The sequence below is a fragment of the Clinocottus analis genome, unplaced genomic scaffold (genome assembly GCF_023055335.1).
Source record: "Clinocottus analis isolate CAN_PGR_092001 unplaced genomic scaffold, fCliAna1.0.p SCAF_13, whole genome shotgun sequence".
NCBI classification, from domain to species: domain Eukaryota; kingdom Metazoa; phylum Chordata; class Actinopteri; order Perciformes; family Cottidae; genus Clinocottus; species Clinocottus analis.
In genome coordinates this window covers 13,374,921-13,392,500 of record NW_027175854.1, presented here as the reverse complement: position 1 = coordinate 13,392,500, position 17,580 = coordinate 13,374,921, and the positions used below count along the sequence as shown (strand labels likewise).

General features: G+C 45.3%; 1 protein-coding gene across 1 annotated transcript in view; it reads right to left on the bottom strand.

Moving 5' to 3' along the window:
• The window catches only part of dcc (DCC netrin 1 receptor), a 205,214-nt gene that overhangs the window by 70,101 nt on the left and 117,533 nt on the right, over positions 1-17,580 (bottom strand). Inside the window, exons 9-12 of the mRNA XM_068574751.1 lie at positions 13,834-13,988; positions 12,829-12,977; positions 12,611-12,749; positions 8,397-8,446 (exon numbers count right to left, since the gene is read on the bottom strand). Coding sequence (XP_068430852.1) covers positions 8,397-8,446; positions 12,611-12,749; positions 12,829-12,977; positions 13,834-13,988 — 493 coding nt within the window. The remainder of the gene's footprint in view (positions 1-8,396; positions 8,447-12,610; positions 12,750-12,828; positions 12,978-13,833; positions 13,989-17,580) is intronic.

Here is a 17,580-nt window from a genome sequence, read left to right as displayed (position 1 = left end):
CATCATGGAGGAGCACAACGCCACACACACACACAGAGAGGCGTGCTACAACGCCATTCCTCCAGTGGACCGTTATCAATGGTATCACTGGAAATACATATTGCACCACATCTTATGAAATATGATGATACTGTCTACTGGTATTACTGCTAGTAGTGTTATTACTGCTAGTATTCCTGCTGCTGCTTATACTATTACTGCTGCTGCTTCTTATACTATTCCTGCTGCTGCTGCTTATACTATTACTGCTTCTACTGATGCTATTACTGCTGCTACTATTGGTATTACTGCTGCTGCTGATATGATTGCTGGTACAACTGTTTATAATCCTGCTCTTACTGCTTCTACTGCTGCTATTACTACTGCCGCCGCTAACACTAGCGCTGCCTTTAATACTGTCGTTACTGCCACGTATATAACCATCCCACTGGCTGAAAGAGTGGCTGAGTTTCATCTCTTGACATCGCTCACTGGGCTAAATGGGCTGGATCAATTAAGGCGCTTTCAGATGAACTTCCCTTCTGTGTGTAAATTAGAGGTGAAGTGGCTTCAGGCTGTACTGAACACTAAGTCATTTCTCTGGTATTTCACTGTTCTGAGTGAAGCAGGAAATGTCGGCGGCAGAATTCCCTCCTGCGGCTGCTTTGTATTCAGAAGGAGTCGGCGTCGTAATGCAACGGGGCAAGTGAAGCCGCAGCCTTGTTCACCGTCTTCAAACCGGCTGAGGCTGCCCGTCTGTTTAAGTTCCCTCAGAGAGCAAAGGGGAAAGCAGGGGGGTCTGCAGAAAGCCCATGAACATTACACTCCCAATGATGAGTGCTGATTCCGAGCAAATCGACAGGGATAATCACAAGAAGCAGAGACGTCTGAGGCAGACTGAATAAAGATGCACAGGACAAAACAAAGCGTGTATGTTGAGACAGTAAAGAGCACGTGTATCCGTGTTTAATTAAAGTAGAAATCTTAGTTGTGACAACACACCAAACTTTCCTCTATAGGTGGACCGACTCTCAGACTTTAGTTCTCGCTGGTTCTTTTCCAGATAAAGGTCCTGTATTGCTGGCCTGTATTATTTGAAATGTACAGTCAGAGTTATTGTATTTCCAGCTGACTCTTTGTATCGCTGAGCAGTTTGTCCGATCGATGGATGAAAAAACACTTTGAAGAAAAAACAAAACTTTGAACTGAATCTGGAATTCATTCAGCAGGTTTTTGTATGCTGAGCTTTGGTGTGAGAGCTGCATACAGAGCACCTCATCCACCCTGTGACCTCCACACACACACACACACACACACACACACACACACACACACACACACACACACACACACACACACACACAAATGATGTGATTGGAGCTCTCACCCAGAGGACATGAACAAACAATCACAGATTGAATTCAGGGAGTGTTTACTCACCTGGCCCTTTGTGTGTGTGTGTGTGTGTGTGTGTGTGTGTGTGTGTGTGTGTGTGTGTGTGTGTGTGTTAATGTCCTCTGGGTAAAAGGAGCAATCACATGGAGGGCAGATTGTCTTTATTTGCTCTCCAATACAACCTGCAACACCGTGGTGTGTGTGTGGGTGTGTGTGTGTGTGTGTGTGTGTGTGTGTGTGGGTGGGTGTGGGTATGTGTGTGTGTGTGTGTGTGAAGATGGTTTAATGGGGAATCTTCATATCGCTTAACTCCACTTAACTTTAATTATGGTCTGTTTTGTGTGCACATTGACATTTTGCAAACAATCTGTAAACAAGTTATCAAGCTACACAACGAAGGCTAACAGATACATTGCCATGATGGATAAATCAGTTCATTATTGTATAAAATGTCTTTAAACTTGAAACATGACCATCAAAACTTTGCAAAGACAAGCAGATGTTGTTTTGTCCACCATTGCAAAACTTGTGTTTGAGACCAGACGGAAACCTCCAGTTCTGAAGAGTGACGCCAACGCAGACGTGTTTTAAAACATGCATTCTCTCTCCTGACCACCAGGGGGCGACTCCTCTGGTTGTATAGAAGTCTATATAAATTATTCTACTTCTCTCTTGATGTATTCCCTCAGTAAACATTGTAAACATGAGTTTAATCTCTAGTTTCAAGTCTTCTTCAATACAGCATGATGTTCATTTAGTACATGGTGGTCATTTAGAGTCAAACAGACCATAATGCAGGGGATGCTTTAGGGCGGGTCTTAATGTGATTGACAGGTCATTATCAGAGCCATTATCTCTAGGTCACTTCTCTGCATTCAAAATATGGAAACTTCTGTTCACTGGTTGCAAAAATCCAAGATGGCGACGGCCAACGCGCCCAAGTCAAGGCTTCAACGCATCATTCCACCAACCAATGGGTGACTTCTAATGTGCAGCCTGTGCTCGAGACGGCAATTCATTCTTTAACAATTTTGCATTAAGCTGTTGATTTGATTTTCTGGACACAAATCTATGAATTAAGGAACGTGTCCAGCTCGCTACACAGCAGCCCTCTGTCTTCAAGGCCTTTCTTTCTGTATCAGGGAAATACCTGCATCCATACTGATGTGTGGCAATTGTTACCATGGATACGATCTTGCATAAATATATAGATCACTCAAGGGCGTAATTTCCACTGGGGATGGAAAACATGTCCCTCACATTATTTCTGAATCCTGTAAAAGTCACTTTAAGTAGATGCATACATTTTGTTTTTCATAGAATTCAAATTTTTTCTTGGACGGACAGTTTTATGGAAAGCAGGAAAACCAGTTTCATCATAATGTGTTATTTGCAATTTATACATGCCAGAGGAAGCTCTTTCTCTCCCCCAGAGACAGCGGGCATCGTAGGAGTTGTTGTCTTTGAATTTAAACAAAACAATACATTATGTGTATCTTGTTAAAACGAGATGTTCAGCAGTAAACATTTTTCTCTACGAACACTGACAGAAAACATCAGGAACATTACAAAATATTCCAGCGGAGGGGAGGGCTTGGGGGGGGGGGGGGGGTCCCGTGCCTTGCTGGTCGCAGGGCCCTCCCTGGTCCAATCACAGCCCGGCTGTTTACTGCACTGACTAATTAGAAGATGTGCTCTAAGGAGGTGGGCGGAGCTTCAGGTGAAGTTGGAGTGATGCTTGATTGGGAGGAAGAGGGGGGGGGGAAACGGAGCTGATGAGTGACAACAACCATCACGTTATGTATATTGTGTTTGTGTGTGTACTTTACTTTCACACAGCTTTTTAATTGAGCATTGAGGATCTTCTCTCACATGTAGTCACATATTTTAGCGGCATTACTCTGACATTTATTCATTTTACTGTCTCATTTCGTGTGTGTACTTGAACAGAACTGGTACAGGAAGTCACTTCCCAGCCAGGAAACGCAAGTCACATTTGTTTACACTTTCATTTCATGACGTTTTGTCAGCAGACAGACGTAGTAAGGCTGTTTTTTCTTTACAATCCTATATTCATTTTCATATTGGAATAGCTCTTCATATTTTACTGTTCACATATTTGGTTAACGGCTTTGGAGTCTGTATTAGAATGCAAAGTATGTCTGGACTTGTCTCCTTACTGCTGATGAAACAGCGATGCCCTGCTGCCTCCATCGGGCCTGGACCTGGACATCGGTGCAACACTTCACCCAGCATTTCAGAATCCTTCAAAATTCTTGAAATGTCTTGTTGGAAAACTTGAATGTGAGAAAGAAAATGTGTCAATGCTAAAAGAGAATGAATGCATGTTGCAAGAGCAGAGTGAATTATGACCCACACGGCCTCCTATTGACAGTTATTAACTCTGAGCTTCATCATGGATCGTTTTCATCATCCTCAGAAGCCGAATGAACACTTCACACGGAGCTCAGTGGGACCCGTCGCTGCCGGTTCTTTCAATTCATGTTGAAATGAGTCTCCAGGTTCTCCAGGTTCTCCAGGACAAACACACCCCTGCAGAGACTCCAGGAGACTTGAAGCTAAGAGTTAGCGCTTTGTAGCGTGCTGGATGTTCACAGCACTCGCTGCTGATCACGACTCCAACGGACACAAAGACGCTGACCCGAGCTGGACTCTCTGGAGGATTCTGGGTTAAAAAAAACACGGACTTTCACATATTGTAAACTCTGGCTGTGTGTTCAACCGAGCATTCAACCCCCCCCACACACACACACACACACACGCACACACACACACACACACACACACACACACACTGACAGTAACGCCCCAGTGACTGGAGGAAAGTTGAGGAAATGTCAGATTTGTCTGAAAAGTTGGAGGAAACTGAAAGAGAGCAGAAAGATGTTCTCCTGCAGGGAAGCTGACTGAGGCTGAACACACACACACACACACACGCACACACACACACACACAGACTAGTGCGCTACTTGACCATGTGGTTAGTAATGAAGCTGTGATCAGGAAGCAGCAGGAGCTCCCTTAAGAGTTCACACGCTGCTTTTCTTTATAGATTTTTTTAACGTAACAAATCACAATTTCTTCCGAAACCGAACCAAAGATTGTGTTGCCTGAACCTGAAGTAGTGTAGTTTCTATTCACAGGGTTGTGTTTGACTTTTACAACGCAGACGCTGCAGTTCTGATGCAACAGAACTAGCGCCGCACAATTACTCTAAACTTTACTGAGATAACGTTACAGCCACCTGCTGCTTTGGAACGTTTGGTATTCAGCACTCATCACATGTATTTTATTTTATTTACATCAGCCAACATTTAGAAAAAGAGGAAGCCTTTTTTAAGCTGGTATCATGAGCCTTTTAAATGTCAGGCTCCGACATCACTGATTGATCCGCCCCTACCCGAGAGACGATCGGCAGAGAGTTATCAATCACACGCAGGAAAATAAGTGGACGGAAACTAAATGAGGTCAGCTCTCCACGGGCCGTGTGAACCTCCTCTTCATGCTCATAAATTATGAGCCAACTCTGGAAACATTCATCATTTTCTCTGCGGCTGCTTTCAGAAGAGGATGAAATAACCTGATGATAAAAAGCGAAAACTAAAGTGAGGAGCTGGCTGCTGGTGTTTGCAATATAGACAAATGCTTGTGGAGCCAGAAAACAATAATGTGTAAATTGAGAAGCAAAGTGCTCTCCATGTTGTCGGGATTATTTATTATTAGTTTCCATTCTCTCCAACCAGCAAAAAAACAAATGTCATGGTTTCCTGGTCGAAGTGTGCAATCAGATCTCGCAGGAACCAATATAAGACGGATTGATAGGTTTGAAACACAGTTACACCGTGCACCAGGTGGCTGTGCTGAGACTGTCTGAAGTTCTATTAATAAGTATTTGTGTGCAGCGCCGCGAGCTGAAAGCAACCATTTGGATTATTACCCTTGATTGCACGTGCGCTATCAGCGGCTATCGCTAACATTCTGAAGCGTCAGACGGCTAAACTGTAGCGACCACGTTGTGAAAGTAAAACGTGTGTCGTTATTGGAAAAAACACAGAAGGTTAAGTCCATTCACAGACCGCTTATAAGAAGTGGAGGTCGTGTCATGGTGACGTCACCTGCTGGTTTGTGGACCGACGGTTCGAAGCCCTGAGACCTTGGCTAGCGGCTAGCGGCCGGCAGCATCGGGTTGTGTTCTTATCTATATCAATATTTATGAGGCCTGATGATGGACATTCAATGAGCTGATAACATGTGAAGCAGGTTCAGTCTTACTCTCACCCTGTTCATATGTTTAGACATCAGCTTTACGGCATTGTAACGTTTACTGAAGGCATTGCCTGTGTTGTGCATAGAGACAGCTGATTGAGACACAGCCCTCCTGCTGCTGAGTCAAAGCTTCCCATCGGCAGACCGGTCAGAGTACGGTCCACTATGAAGATGTGGACACATTTGGTGAGCACTGGCCAGTGGAACAGCCATCTTCTTTTACCTGGCAAAGCTTTCAAGTGGCAAATGGAAAATCGAGCTGGACGATATGGATACAACCAAATGTTAAGATATTATCAACCCAATACCTCGATATTTAGATTATGACAATCTAGGATTGACTGTTAGTGCTTTTAAATGTATTTTTAGATGCATTATCATCAGTAATGTGGATACATTGAGCGTGGTTACCTCCACTTTACTGTCATGTAACAAACAGCCTGTTTGTTGAACGTGAGCCTTCAGCCATCCGCTGCAGGAGCATATCTGCAGCCTCGAGTGCACGTAAGGTGCACGCTTTCTGGAACCGCCACAGTCATCATTGTAATCTTCTGACCCGACACCTCAATCACGCACTAATTGATTTCCTGTGGTTTCGTACACGGTCGAGCGCTTTCACAGATTCCAAGTGAAGGCAGTGAGATAGTTTGCTGCACAGCAGCAGACCTTTATACTTCTGGCAAATCTCGAAGCCCCATTTCCTCTGGATCATCAGCATAAACTCTGCACGGTCAGCAGGATTATTACAGGGAGCTCTCTGTTTATGTAAAAAGGACAGATCGCTAACTTGCATTGCTGGACGTGTAAATGTTCCCTGATATAACCCCAATGCAGCCGAGAGATGGGAATGCCTTTATGATGAAAAACACGACTTGTCTTCTAAAATAAACAACACGATCTGCCCTTGAAAGTCTATCTGGGATGATGTATATTCATATTTAAGTGAAGAGAGAAGAAGGAGGTTTATTATTGGCTGTCCCTCCAGCTGCTCATGGTGTGTTGTGTTGTTTGTTTGTCTCTTTTGGTTTATTCCATCTGTGTATGTTTGATATGTTTATGTACTGCATGTCTTCTGGTGAAACTAGTTTGACTTTGAATGACAATAAAGTCAATCAAACTTCTCTTCTTGTCCATTTTCTTCTTTTGAGCATCTGATGTTACACGGTGGAGGTTTTTAAAGTCACAGCGGGCTTCTAGACAATATCTCCCCACCTTGTTTCCATACTAGATTTGTACATTTTGGATGATTAACAGCTTTAAAAAGGTGAATTTAAGAAATGATGTGAAGTTGAGAAAACGGGCTCAGACCTCAGTGGGTTTTAAAGTGAGCCAAACCGGCTCAAGCTGGTTCTGTTTGTAACGCGGACATCGATGTCCAGACTCCTGTCCCTCCAACAACACTTACAACATGGCTGGTTCTGGACCAATACAGAGTGTGTTTTTTATGATTCATGGATGATTTGTGGGCGTCTTTTCCCAACGGAGGTCGGACTGAATCTAGAATTGGATGCATTACGTCTGTGCGTTCGTATTTGACTATGAGTTATGACACAGATAGCAGCTCTGAGGGTTTTAAAGGACCATAAAATCCTCCACAGCATCGCAGCGTCGGCAGCTGCAGCCGACACCTGAGGGGACAAATAACTAACTTCCTGTTGTCTAGTTTTATATATTTTACTTATGCACCTCATGCCGCATGTCTCTTATATTTTTATGAAAACTTTAACACCTCAAGGCGGAGTTCATTTGGTCCAAGAGACAAAATGGTACATTGTTGCATTTTAGAGTCAATGTTGATTAATTTGTCACATGAATTGGCTTCTTCAGTGAGGGAGCTTCTCTAGTTATTTGAACCCATACAGTTATTATTCCTAAACATAACTCGGTATTTTTTTTTTTGGCCTGAATGGAGTTTCCTGTGAAGACGGGAGTTCCTTTTGAGCAGGCCGTGTGCATGCAGCGCGCATGAACACGTGGCGCTGGACTTTTGTCAGAAAACGCACAAAAAATGAGGAGTAACTTTGGGAGAGACATTATACGAACCGTTATTCGTGAATGTATATAATCACATGTCTGCCCATCCTGTGCTTGGTTGGTTTGGTTTCACTCCCCACCAGCGTACAGTGGGAGGCGAGCCGTCTTGCTGGTCTGCACTGTGAATCAATGTCACACCAGCACCAACGCACACATTTACCTCGAAGGGAAATGAAACGTTGTTTTGCGTTCATGAGCACCTGACTAACCATATTGTAATAACAAAGCTTTTGGACGGAGGCCCCTGCATGGCACAGCACACCTGAGCCAGCCGTCCCTCGCGGCAGAGGGCACGGAGGTCAGCAGGGTTTAAAAAGGCAAGAAAAGAGTTCTTGAGCATGAAAATACGTCGTATGGTCCTCCACCACATTGGAAGCAGCTTGGACAGTACAGCTACATGTAGAACATGTATGTAGATGACATCCATCAGGAGAATGAGGCCAGATCACCAGAGAGCAACTGACTGATGACAGTGTCACAGTTTAAATGTGTCAGAATGAAGAGAAACCAGGGAATCGTGTTTCTCAATGTTAAATGCTTTATGTCGGCAACAGTTGAAATAAAAAGACCCTGCAGGTCTTTCTTCAAATGTCATACAAGAATATCAGTTTCCAGCAGATGAAGTTTCAATCTTTCACTGATAATATGAATGGATGAGGCAACAGATGGACAAAGAGAGGGAGGGATGAACTTAAACTCACCCTGGACAGGACGACCTCTAAGGTGATGTTCTGGGGAGGAGCACTGGGCACTGCAAAGACAAAGAAGAGTTCATATTCATATCAGGTGACATAAAACTGCTCAGGTGACCTCACCACCGGGTTTTCTCACTCAGCTGTGCTTTAGCAACATCAACACAGCCAATGTTTGTTAACTCGTAACTCAAAGACAATAACCAAAAGGCTCCATATCCTTCAGGTCCTGCTCCAGGACAGAGAACACCTCAAAGAAAAACACCCTGACATATGAAATAATGCGGATGAAAACATTTTTAAAAAGCCTTTTGAGTGTGTATGCTGGCTGGTTCACTCCGTTGGGCTGTACCTTCTCGTAGGTAGAAGAGAGACAGAAGCTCAACAGACAAGACAAGTTTAGCTTAAACAAACTGACTGAATATCATGCTTTTGGCAAAAATAACAAGTTAAGCCGACGTAAAGTACCCGCTGTGCTACGGTTGATGGGAGCTTTAATGTAATCGTTCAAATCCAACACATCCTCACTCCCAACTCATGAAAAAGGAAGCTGGAAGCCTCTTTTCAAAATAAACTTCCAACGCAGGTTTAATCAGTTTTTAGGTTTACTCAAAAAACAAACTATTCGGGTTTAGGTTGAGGAAAAACATTTGGGTTAAAACAAGTTCATTTGGTTGTGTAAAATAACTGTTTGCAATGTAAAGTTCAGGTTAGGGTTGGTCATTTTGAGGAACTAGTAAAATATGCTAAATAATCCAACCAAGACAAAATATCTCCAGTGCTGCACACACACCATTCCAGACGTCGCTAAATCTAGCAGGAAAGTCGGCAACATCCCGCCTCTTCAGGCCTCCTCACAAAGCCACTCCCCCAAAAGTATTATCATGCATGGAAGCCAACATGGCTGCTGTTATCGCTCACAGCATTTAAGCTAGCAGCTCGTGGGAGACTCCGGTGAGTGCAGTGAGTGCACGGCAGATACAGAGCAGGCAGGAAATTGACAGACAGGAAGCTCGTCCAATTGTTACATACCGGCAGAATAAAATGATTGGACGGGCAGATACAAGATTTTTTTTTCCCTCCTTTTTTTTTGTCAGAGCATTTGATTCATTGACCAAAATATCAGATGAAACAACCGTTCCTTTAAGTAAGAAAGATACTAAACCGTAAAATAAGGAGCAGTGGTTTCACACAGGACATGGACAGAGGAGTGTCGACGACCTTCCCGCTGTTTGCACCACGTCAGAAGCTCTGAGCAACTGATGCTGACGTGTTCGGGTTGGAGTTGGTTGAAAATCTCGAACAGACTCTTCAAGCTACCTCGGCTATCAGACGCAGAGAGGCGATGATGTCGTCATGTGACGAGTTGAGTGAGAACGGGTGTAAATAATGTTCAGTAAACTACTGTCATTCAGTATTATCAATAGCTTTGGATGCCAGAAGCTAACCTGACGTGAAGTCAGGACTTCTGGAATTGAAGGAAGAATCTGACATTATGGGACATACTGAACCTCACGGTATGAATATGGATGTCATAAATGAAGGAGACTTCATTTGAGTGAAGTTCCCCCTGCTTCCTGTCTTCACCTAAGAGGAGCGTGTTCCTCTCAGAGGACTCTGGACCTGCACTCCCTCATTATCGTCATCCTCCGGTGGCAGCGAGGTTGGCTGACTGCTTGGCTGACTCCCGTCAGATCGCTGCTGTCAATCAATCACCTGATGATGACATCGCAGCAGACAGGAAGCGCGACGCGTTCGCCCTCCGAGGTCTGACTGTGGCACCGCAGCAAAACAAGATTACCACGGGACGCAAGACAGGTGTCATTACACACACACACACAGATATACACACACACACACACACACACACAATCGGCTTCTTGTCGTTTGCCCTCCTGGTGTCCGGGAAGAGGAGAGACAACGTCCCGCTTTAATCCAGGTTAAACATTTATACTTTTGCTCCTGCTGGCTGAAACTCTTCCTCTCGTCCTCCCACTACACGTTTGTGAAGAAAGGTTTCAATTTGAATAATGAACATTGCCTGACATTATAGACCGAGCTTATGAAAATACATTTCAGGGACAATTGCAAGTGACAAATATTTTATAAATTTAAGTGACCAAAATGATGCCTCACTAGTTTATGTTTGAATGGAGGGGGGCTCCACTGCGGTTGACATGTGGACCCCCCGCTGGCTCTGTGATATCTCTTCTGAACGGAGCATCAGACTCCACTGAGCTCAGACCGCTCTGTCGCTGTGAGAAACTTCCACACGAGGACGGTGAGAGAGAATGGAGGCGTCCGTCCATTCACGTTGTAGAAAGAAACCATCCGTAAACACACACACACACACACACACACACAGAGGCTGCATTGTGAGTCTTCCGGCTGCGTCTCAATGATAACAATGACTCGTGTGGCTAATTGAATCCTCAGTAAAACTGACACACAGCAGCTGAATCAACTGATAAGCCGCAGACGGTTAATCAGGCGTCTGGTTGGACGGACGCGGGGCGCATGCAAACCTCAACAACCGTTTGACTCTCCACTTCGAGTGCCTCTGATTGGCGGGACGGCGGCACCACGTGTCCGCGGCCTCCTCGTCGTCCTGTTTGTCCTCCCGTCTTTTGTCCTCTTCAGTCCTCTTCATCCATGTTGTTGCCTCTTTTCTTTATCTGTTCAAAAACATTTCCTTCCCTTGTCGCTCTTGTCTTCGTCGAGATCTTCTTCCTCCCCTTCCTCATCATCGTCTTTGTGTTTACTTTCCTTTTTCTGTTCTTCCTGTTTGCCTTCAACTCAAATGTCATTTTTCTTTTTTTTTTCTCCCTCGTCCTCTTGCTCTCGTCTTCTTCATCTTTGTTTTGTTTCCTTTCCCAGGACTGACTTCAGAACAGTGTGTGTGTGTGTGTGTGTGTATGTGTGTATATCTGACTGTGTGAGTGTGTGACTGCGTGACTGACCTTGCTACGCACAATATCAGCCTTACTGTTGCGTGTGTAAAGTGTGCACACGGGGGGGTTTCAGGACAGATGTGTCGCATGTGACAGATTGTAAAGCTCTCTGGGGATCATTTAGGATTTTAGATTTTGGGCTGTACAAAATCAACTGAATTGAATTGTGCAGTAAATTTGTTGTTTTGTCCGGAGAATGTGTTGCGCACGTCAGGAGCGGACATGGACACGTGTTGCCGGCTTTAGGGACGCGCTGCATGAGGATGCTGTTGTTTAACCGGAGCGGATGAACAACAGCATCGGAGTTTTGAATTTATTCACAACCAAGATTACATCCACTTGGTCTTCTTGTCACATATAATATGCAGTACGCTGCTGAAAACCCTTCACATGTAATGTAAAAACATTAAACTAACATGTGAATGGATGGATGTGATCATTAGAGGGTAGCTTCGTCACGTGTTCACACTGCAGCGTGAACACGTTACACGCTACCTTCAGGTGCCGGTAAACTGTTGGCAAGAAGAGGGTGCAGTGAGATAACTGAATTTTAAGAGCTCCGTGTGGAACACAATGGAGAGATGACATTTCTGTTTCATGTATTAATTAACCCAAAGGAAGGTCGCAGTGAGATCTGATCTTTTCCTCTTCAGTAGAAGCTTGAGGTACTAATGAGTCCTTTTGTTTCCGCTGCACCTTTAACTTAAGGAGTTTTACCTTGAAAGGCCGTGTGAATATTTAACAACCTGAACTTCAATAACATACAAGGGATTGAAGATGCTAATGCCACGTTACGTATTACGCAAGTTTGAATAATGCATTGATCTCTTCAGTCACACTCTGGATCCAGTGTGGATTCATTCACTGAGAACCTTCTCATGTTCGGGTCCTCGTCAGGTTTTCCTCCTCGACTCGATCTCTTCCTCTGCTCAGGGCAGAGCTGCCATTGTCCTCAGCATTTTGGGGGCATGTGTGTGTTGGGTCTTTTTTTGGGGGGGCGTGTATGAAGATAAACAGAAGAAAAAAAAACACTCAAGGGCGCGAGTATTTCTAGTACTTATGTGAGGTTGCATGGTTGTTGGAGTGCAGGGCCACCCGGAGTTCTGCTTGGCTAAGTAACAGAAAAAACAGCTAATTGAGTTACAATATGATGCTCTATTCAGCAGTAAACACATTATGGAAATGTAGTTTTCCCTTTATATATATTCCATAGATAACTACATATCATCTGATCCTGTTAGGTGGATGGTGGATGGTAAAGGTCGAGCTCACCGTCTGATTGGGTGGTGACGCTGGCGGTCTCCGAGGCGGAGCCCGGTCCGTAGCGGTTGATCGCCAAAACCCGAACCGTGTAGTCCGTGAACTTGTTGAGTCCCTCCATCTTGTAGTTGAGTCCGCTCACCTCCACACTCTGAGGAACAAACACAGAGGAGTTAGGTGAGGGTAGGTGATGCTACCGGCACAGCTCCGGCGGCGGCGGCGGCGCTCACCTGCTCCTTGGCGGACGGGCTCTCGGTCCACAGCAGTCTGTAGCCCAGGATGGGGCCGTTGGGTTGGCTGGGCGGCTCCCAGCTCACCTGCACCGAGGACGGGGACAGGGCCTCGGCTTGGAGAGACTCCACCCTGCTGGGTACTTGGACTGTAGAGACACACAGACAACACGCGGCTCACGCACACACACACGCTACACAAATACTGATGCTGCACCCTCCACTGCTACATCTACCTTCATCTACAGCATTCAGGGCTTTTCAAATTCTTATTAAAGGGTCGTACGGAAATTATGAAGAAGTCAAAAACTATTTAAGTCATGTTCTAGTTTGGTCTTCAATCTAAATAATGTACTCGGGGTGACTGAGAGTCGTCAATACAGGGCCGGAGGATCATTTGGGGGTGTTGAATATCTGTTTTCATACGAGTGCTTGGCTTTTCCCAATATTTTTGTTTATCTGGTTTGAATATCATATATTCTACTGCTGCTCAGGGGGTTGGGTATGGAGGTGACATGCTGTGAGTCAAAAACCCTGAATGAGCCTCAGTATTCACAACTGTGATAGCGGCTATTGCCTCCAACAGCAGAAACGCCTCACACACCTCACTGAAGGCCATTTAGCTTTTAGCACCATAGCATGCACCTGTTGGTCAGGCAACATTACTGGTGCACCGATTTGGCTCATTTGCACGCCCGCTGTGCGGTGCATTTCATCAACATTTCAAGTAAAAGTGGCCAGAGCTTTATTCCAGGATTGCCTGGAGTAAATTTCCACAAATGTGGCCAAGACCGTCCACAGGGGACTTTTGTTCATCCCTAGTAAATCGTCCCTGTAAGTGTTCATCTCGCCCGGTTAAGCTGCAGGAGCTGCTGAGGACTTGTGACTCGTGGTTCTGGTTGTTGTTTCTGTTTTTATGTCTTGTCGAGCATTATACACCATACACAAAACAAGGAGACATTGTAGATTTAGTTGTGTGTGTCGTGTGTGTCGTGTGTGTCGTACGGTCTGGCTTGGTGCTGATCCTCAGGGGGGCGGAGCTCTCGCCCGGCCCCACGTCGTTGTAAGCGATGACTCTGAAGCTGTAGCTCTCCTCTGGCTTCAGGTTGGAGACCATCAGCTCCAGAGACTCCGGCTCCGACACGTTCACTGACCGCTCCCTGGCACCGGAAAACACAGCGTCAAACACACACGGGCATTCTGATAACACCATTTTTATCATCGCCATATCGGTCAAACCACATATTACTCTTGGTTTATTTTAAGAATATCAAATAGCGCTGCATTCAAAAGAATCCAGTTATGTTTTGTAACACTAGAGATAATCTGGGCCATAATCATATGTAATCTGTGTAATCCCCCAGTGACTGCAGCTAATCCTCAGATTAGCGCACATCTGTAACCTCTCAGTCCTCAGCCAATCACCAAATCACTGAAGAGACAGCTGCAAAGATTAGCAGGTCTGCACCGCAGCATCAAACACACACAGCAGACTGCACTGTAGAGAACGCTGACGGGGAAATATCTTTGGCAGATTTTTACACTAAATATTGAAAGGTTATTTTTTTTTTATCCTTCTCATAAAACTAAACTTCGTCCTCGGAGAATGTTATTGCAGTTTCATGCTTCTGTTTCTCACATTGATCTCAGCTTCTTGATTGTATCCAGGGAGGAGCAGAGGAAAAGAACATCAGACACAAACCAATCCTTAATTTACAAAGAGCGGCGGATGAAAACTGAATAAATAAATAATCCAGCACCCGTGTAAAAACTACTGGAGTGGAAAAGTATAATTTGAGCTACAAGCACAGATGAAATAATGATAATTACTGCTGACAAGGAGGTTCGAAGCCAATGTCTGCTGGTAATTTCAAGAAGGTGAAGGAAAAAAAAGCGGCTGCTGCTTCACTCGTCTTTTCAATGTGACTTTTGCGATTGGAGAGAGAAAGTTCAGATGGGCATTTGAAATCACCAGGATTCTCTGCTCACTGTGAAGGAGCACGGCACACGCACGGCAGTCTAGGTTAAGATATGTCTCTGGACCGAGGTGTCGGACAGATAAACTGAAAGGGCGACAAATCAACCAATATCATCCTCATCACCATCACCATCACCATCAGCAGCAGCAGAGAGTCACAAATGTCAAAGAAAAGACAAAAGGTGTTTTTTGCAATCCATATTTCCCTCTGAGCCGTTGAGTGAAAAAGGCAGAGAGGCCGAGGCGGGTGTCACGTCAGCCAGCGGGTCTGCGTCAGTCACAGCGTGAGGTCTCTGTGCCCTTCACAGACCACAGTCTGAGGTCATTCAGTCCACTCGCAATCAAATAATCCACAGACGGAGGAGTCCTTCAATCCTTTCAGTGTTCCTGCTCCTTTCCTCAGGGAGGCTTCCTCTCAGTCCCGTCCTCTCTCTCCACCCCCACCGGGTCCCTGTGTGGTCTCTCTGGACCTGACGGATGCCTTTGTAGAAACAATTGAAAAATGATGCTCTTTCCTTCAGGAGGAAAGCAATCCACTGATTGTTGTCTGTCTCCGCGGTCACGGCACAAACACGGCACTTGTCATGGTGCAGAATCCTTAACACGCGTATAAATATCGACTACATTAGTATGCTAATGTGTGAACCGCGTCAGCGACAGGGAAGGGTCGACCCTCTGTCTGAGATAAACAGTTACAAAGCTTCGTTACTGTCAGCCGGTTTATTGACTTTCCTTTTTGGGGATTTCTCTCTGGGAGGCAGTCAGGCAGCTTTTGTGTCTCTGTGTTTTATTGTGGAAGGTGAGACCAGAAGGAGTGGATCAGGTCTACGCTGCCTTTGTCAAGGTTCAAAGGAGTTTGTCGTCTTGGTTCTGCTCGCGGAGTCTAGCGTGAGTTTTTAATAAATCCATTCCAGGAACCAGGATTGGTCGACGCCTGTAAACGTGGTTCAGTAGCTCAGGAAAGCAACTTCACGTTTTCCTGATTCAGTCGTCACAGGAAGTGCATGAATTGTTTGGTGCAGTGGACGGAGGAGAGACCAACAGGTTTTTAATACGAAGAAGAAGAAAAATCCACAATTTCAGGTTGCTCCAACTTTTTGGAATTAGACTTGGACTTTGAAAGTATCGGCGACATAAAAGATGGCGTCTATGGGTACACCATCATTCTGGAACTAATAAGCAGGATGACATGCCGAGATAAGACGTGCAGGGTGAAAAGCCTCCAAAGAGAGAGAGAGAGAGAGAGAGAGAGAGAGAGAGAGAGAGAGAGAGATGTTTTCAGCTTCCCTTTCTTTTTCCATTTTCTCTCTTGATATGAAAAAAATATATTTTCTTCACTCTCCCTTCCTGCCATCTCCCTTTCTCCTATAATCCTTCATTGTTTTCCCTCTAAGTCTCTCTCTCTCCCTTTCGCCCTCCCTCCCTCTCTCTCCCCCCTCCCTCCTTTCTCGCTTGTTTTCCGCAAGTTCTTACTGATGAAAAATCGCGGTATCTTTCTCCGAGTCATTAGAGCTGACAAAACCTCTGCCTCCGTTCCTTCTGCAAGTCATTAGGACTGACACCATCTCTCGTTTCATGATGAATCTTCAGCCGCTCTTTTTGTCCGGCGTTCAGAGTCCTAAAGCGCTCGCGGGCCATCCGTCCCCGCGGTAACAAAGCTTAAAAGCCTGGGTGTGAAAGCCTTCAGCTGGAGCCCGACTGTCAGAGGTTACCGCTTAGCATCAGCGGGGGACTCGCCAATATGTCACCCAGAGCTTTTACTGCTGAACACTCAGAGCCGCCGTGTGCAGCAGGGCTGTGATCAAGTGGAAGGAGTCTTGTCTTTAGCATTCGGTTAGCGAGTCCTCTGTGCCTTTCGGAGTCAGCAACAGACCGTTGTGTTGACCAGGATTACAGGTCACACAGGTCTTCAGAAGGCCCTCCATTTTGATAATATGAATCTAAAGTGTCTGTAGATGCTTTTCATATTCATGTCCAGTGAAGTTCAGGTGAGGAAAGCGAGGTCAGTACAACACAGCTGTGCAGCTGTAGTTGTGTCTAGAAATGTCCGGTTCTCAACGGAACTTTAGTCACACGCCTGCACTCCTCAACACACACACACACACACACACACACACACACACACACAGTTTAGAGCCAATTAAATGTTACTTTGCTTATGATATGTTGATGACGGAAAACCGTGTATTGAAGAGCCGAACTTCCGGCTGTTCGGGGTGTTGTTTGAGACGGTCAACCTGCGTTGACTGGACGACTCCCTGCCTTTGCAACTGCAGAGCTTGGTACTTTACCTGTGATCGAGGAAATAAATTAGGAGAGCGAGAGAAGTTGTCGAACTGAATTCTTCTGGAGGCGACACCAGGCTTCCAATAACTGACACACGTCAGACTTCGGTCCGGGCTGAAACATCTCAGCATGTTGATGAAACGAGAGATTCATGCTCCCCACAGGATGGAGCCCCTGACTTTTCCTCAAGCTCCACCAAGATGCTAACATTTGTGGTTTTTCAGGGAAACGTTGAATAGATCGCCCTGATACGAGGTCATGTTCCCCTCGGGGTGAAGGCTAACAGAGAGCTGCAGGAATGAGTCCTACAATCTGGATTTAATTAGTTGCACTTCCGGTTTCCTCGGGTCAGACTACAAACATACGTCATCCCGGCACCGGCCTATAACGACCTTTTGACCTTCTACTACCATCAGGGCGGATTTGAAATACGACCAGTTCTTGTGCCTTTGATGAAATACCTGCAGAACGGACTCATTCACGAGAAG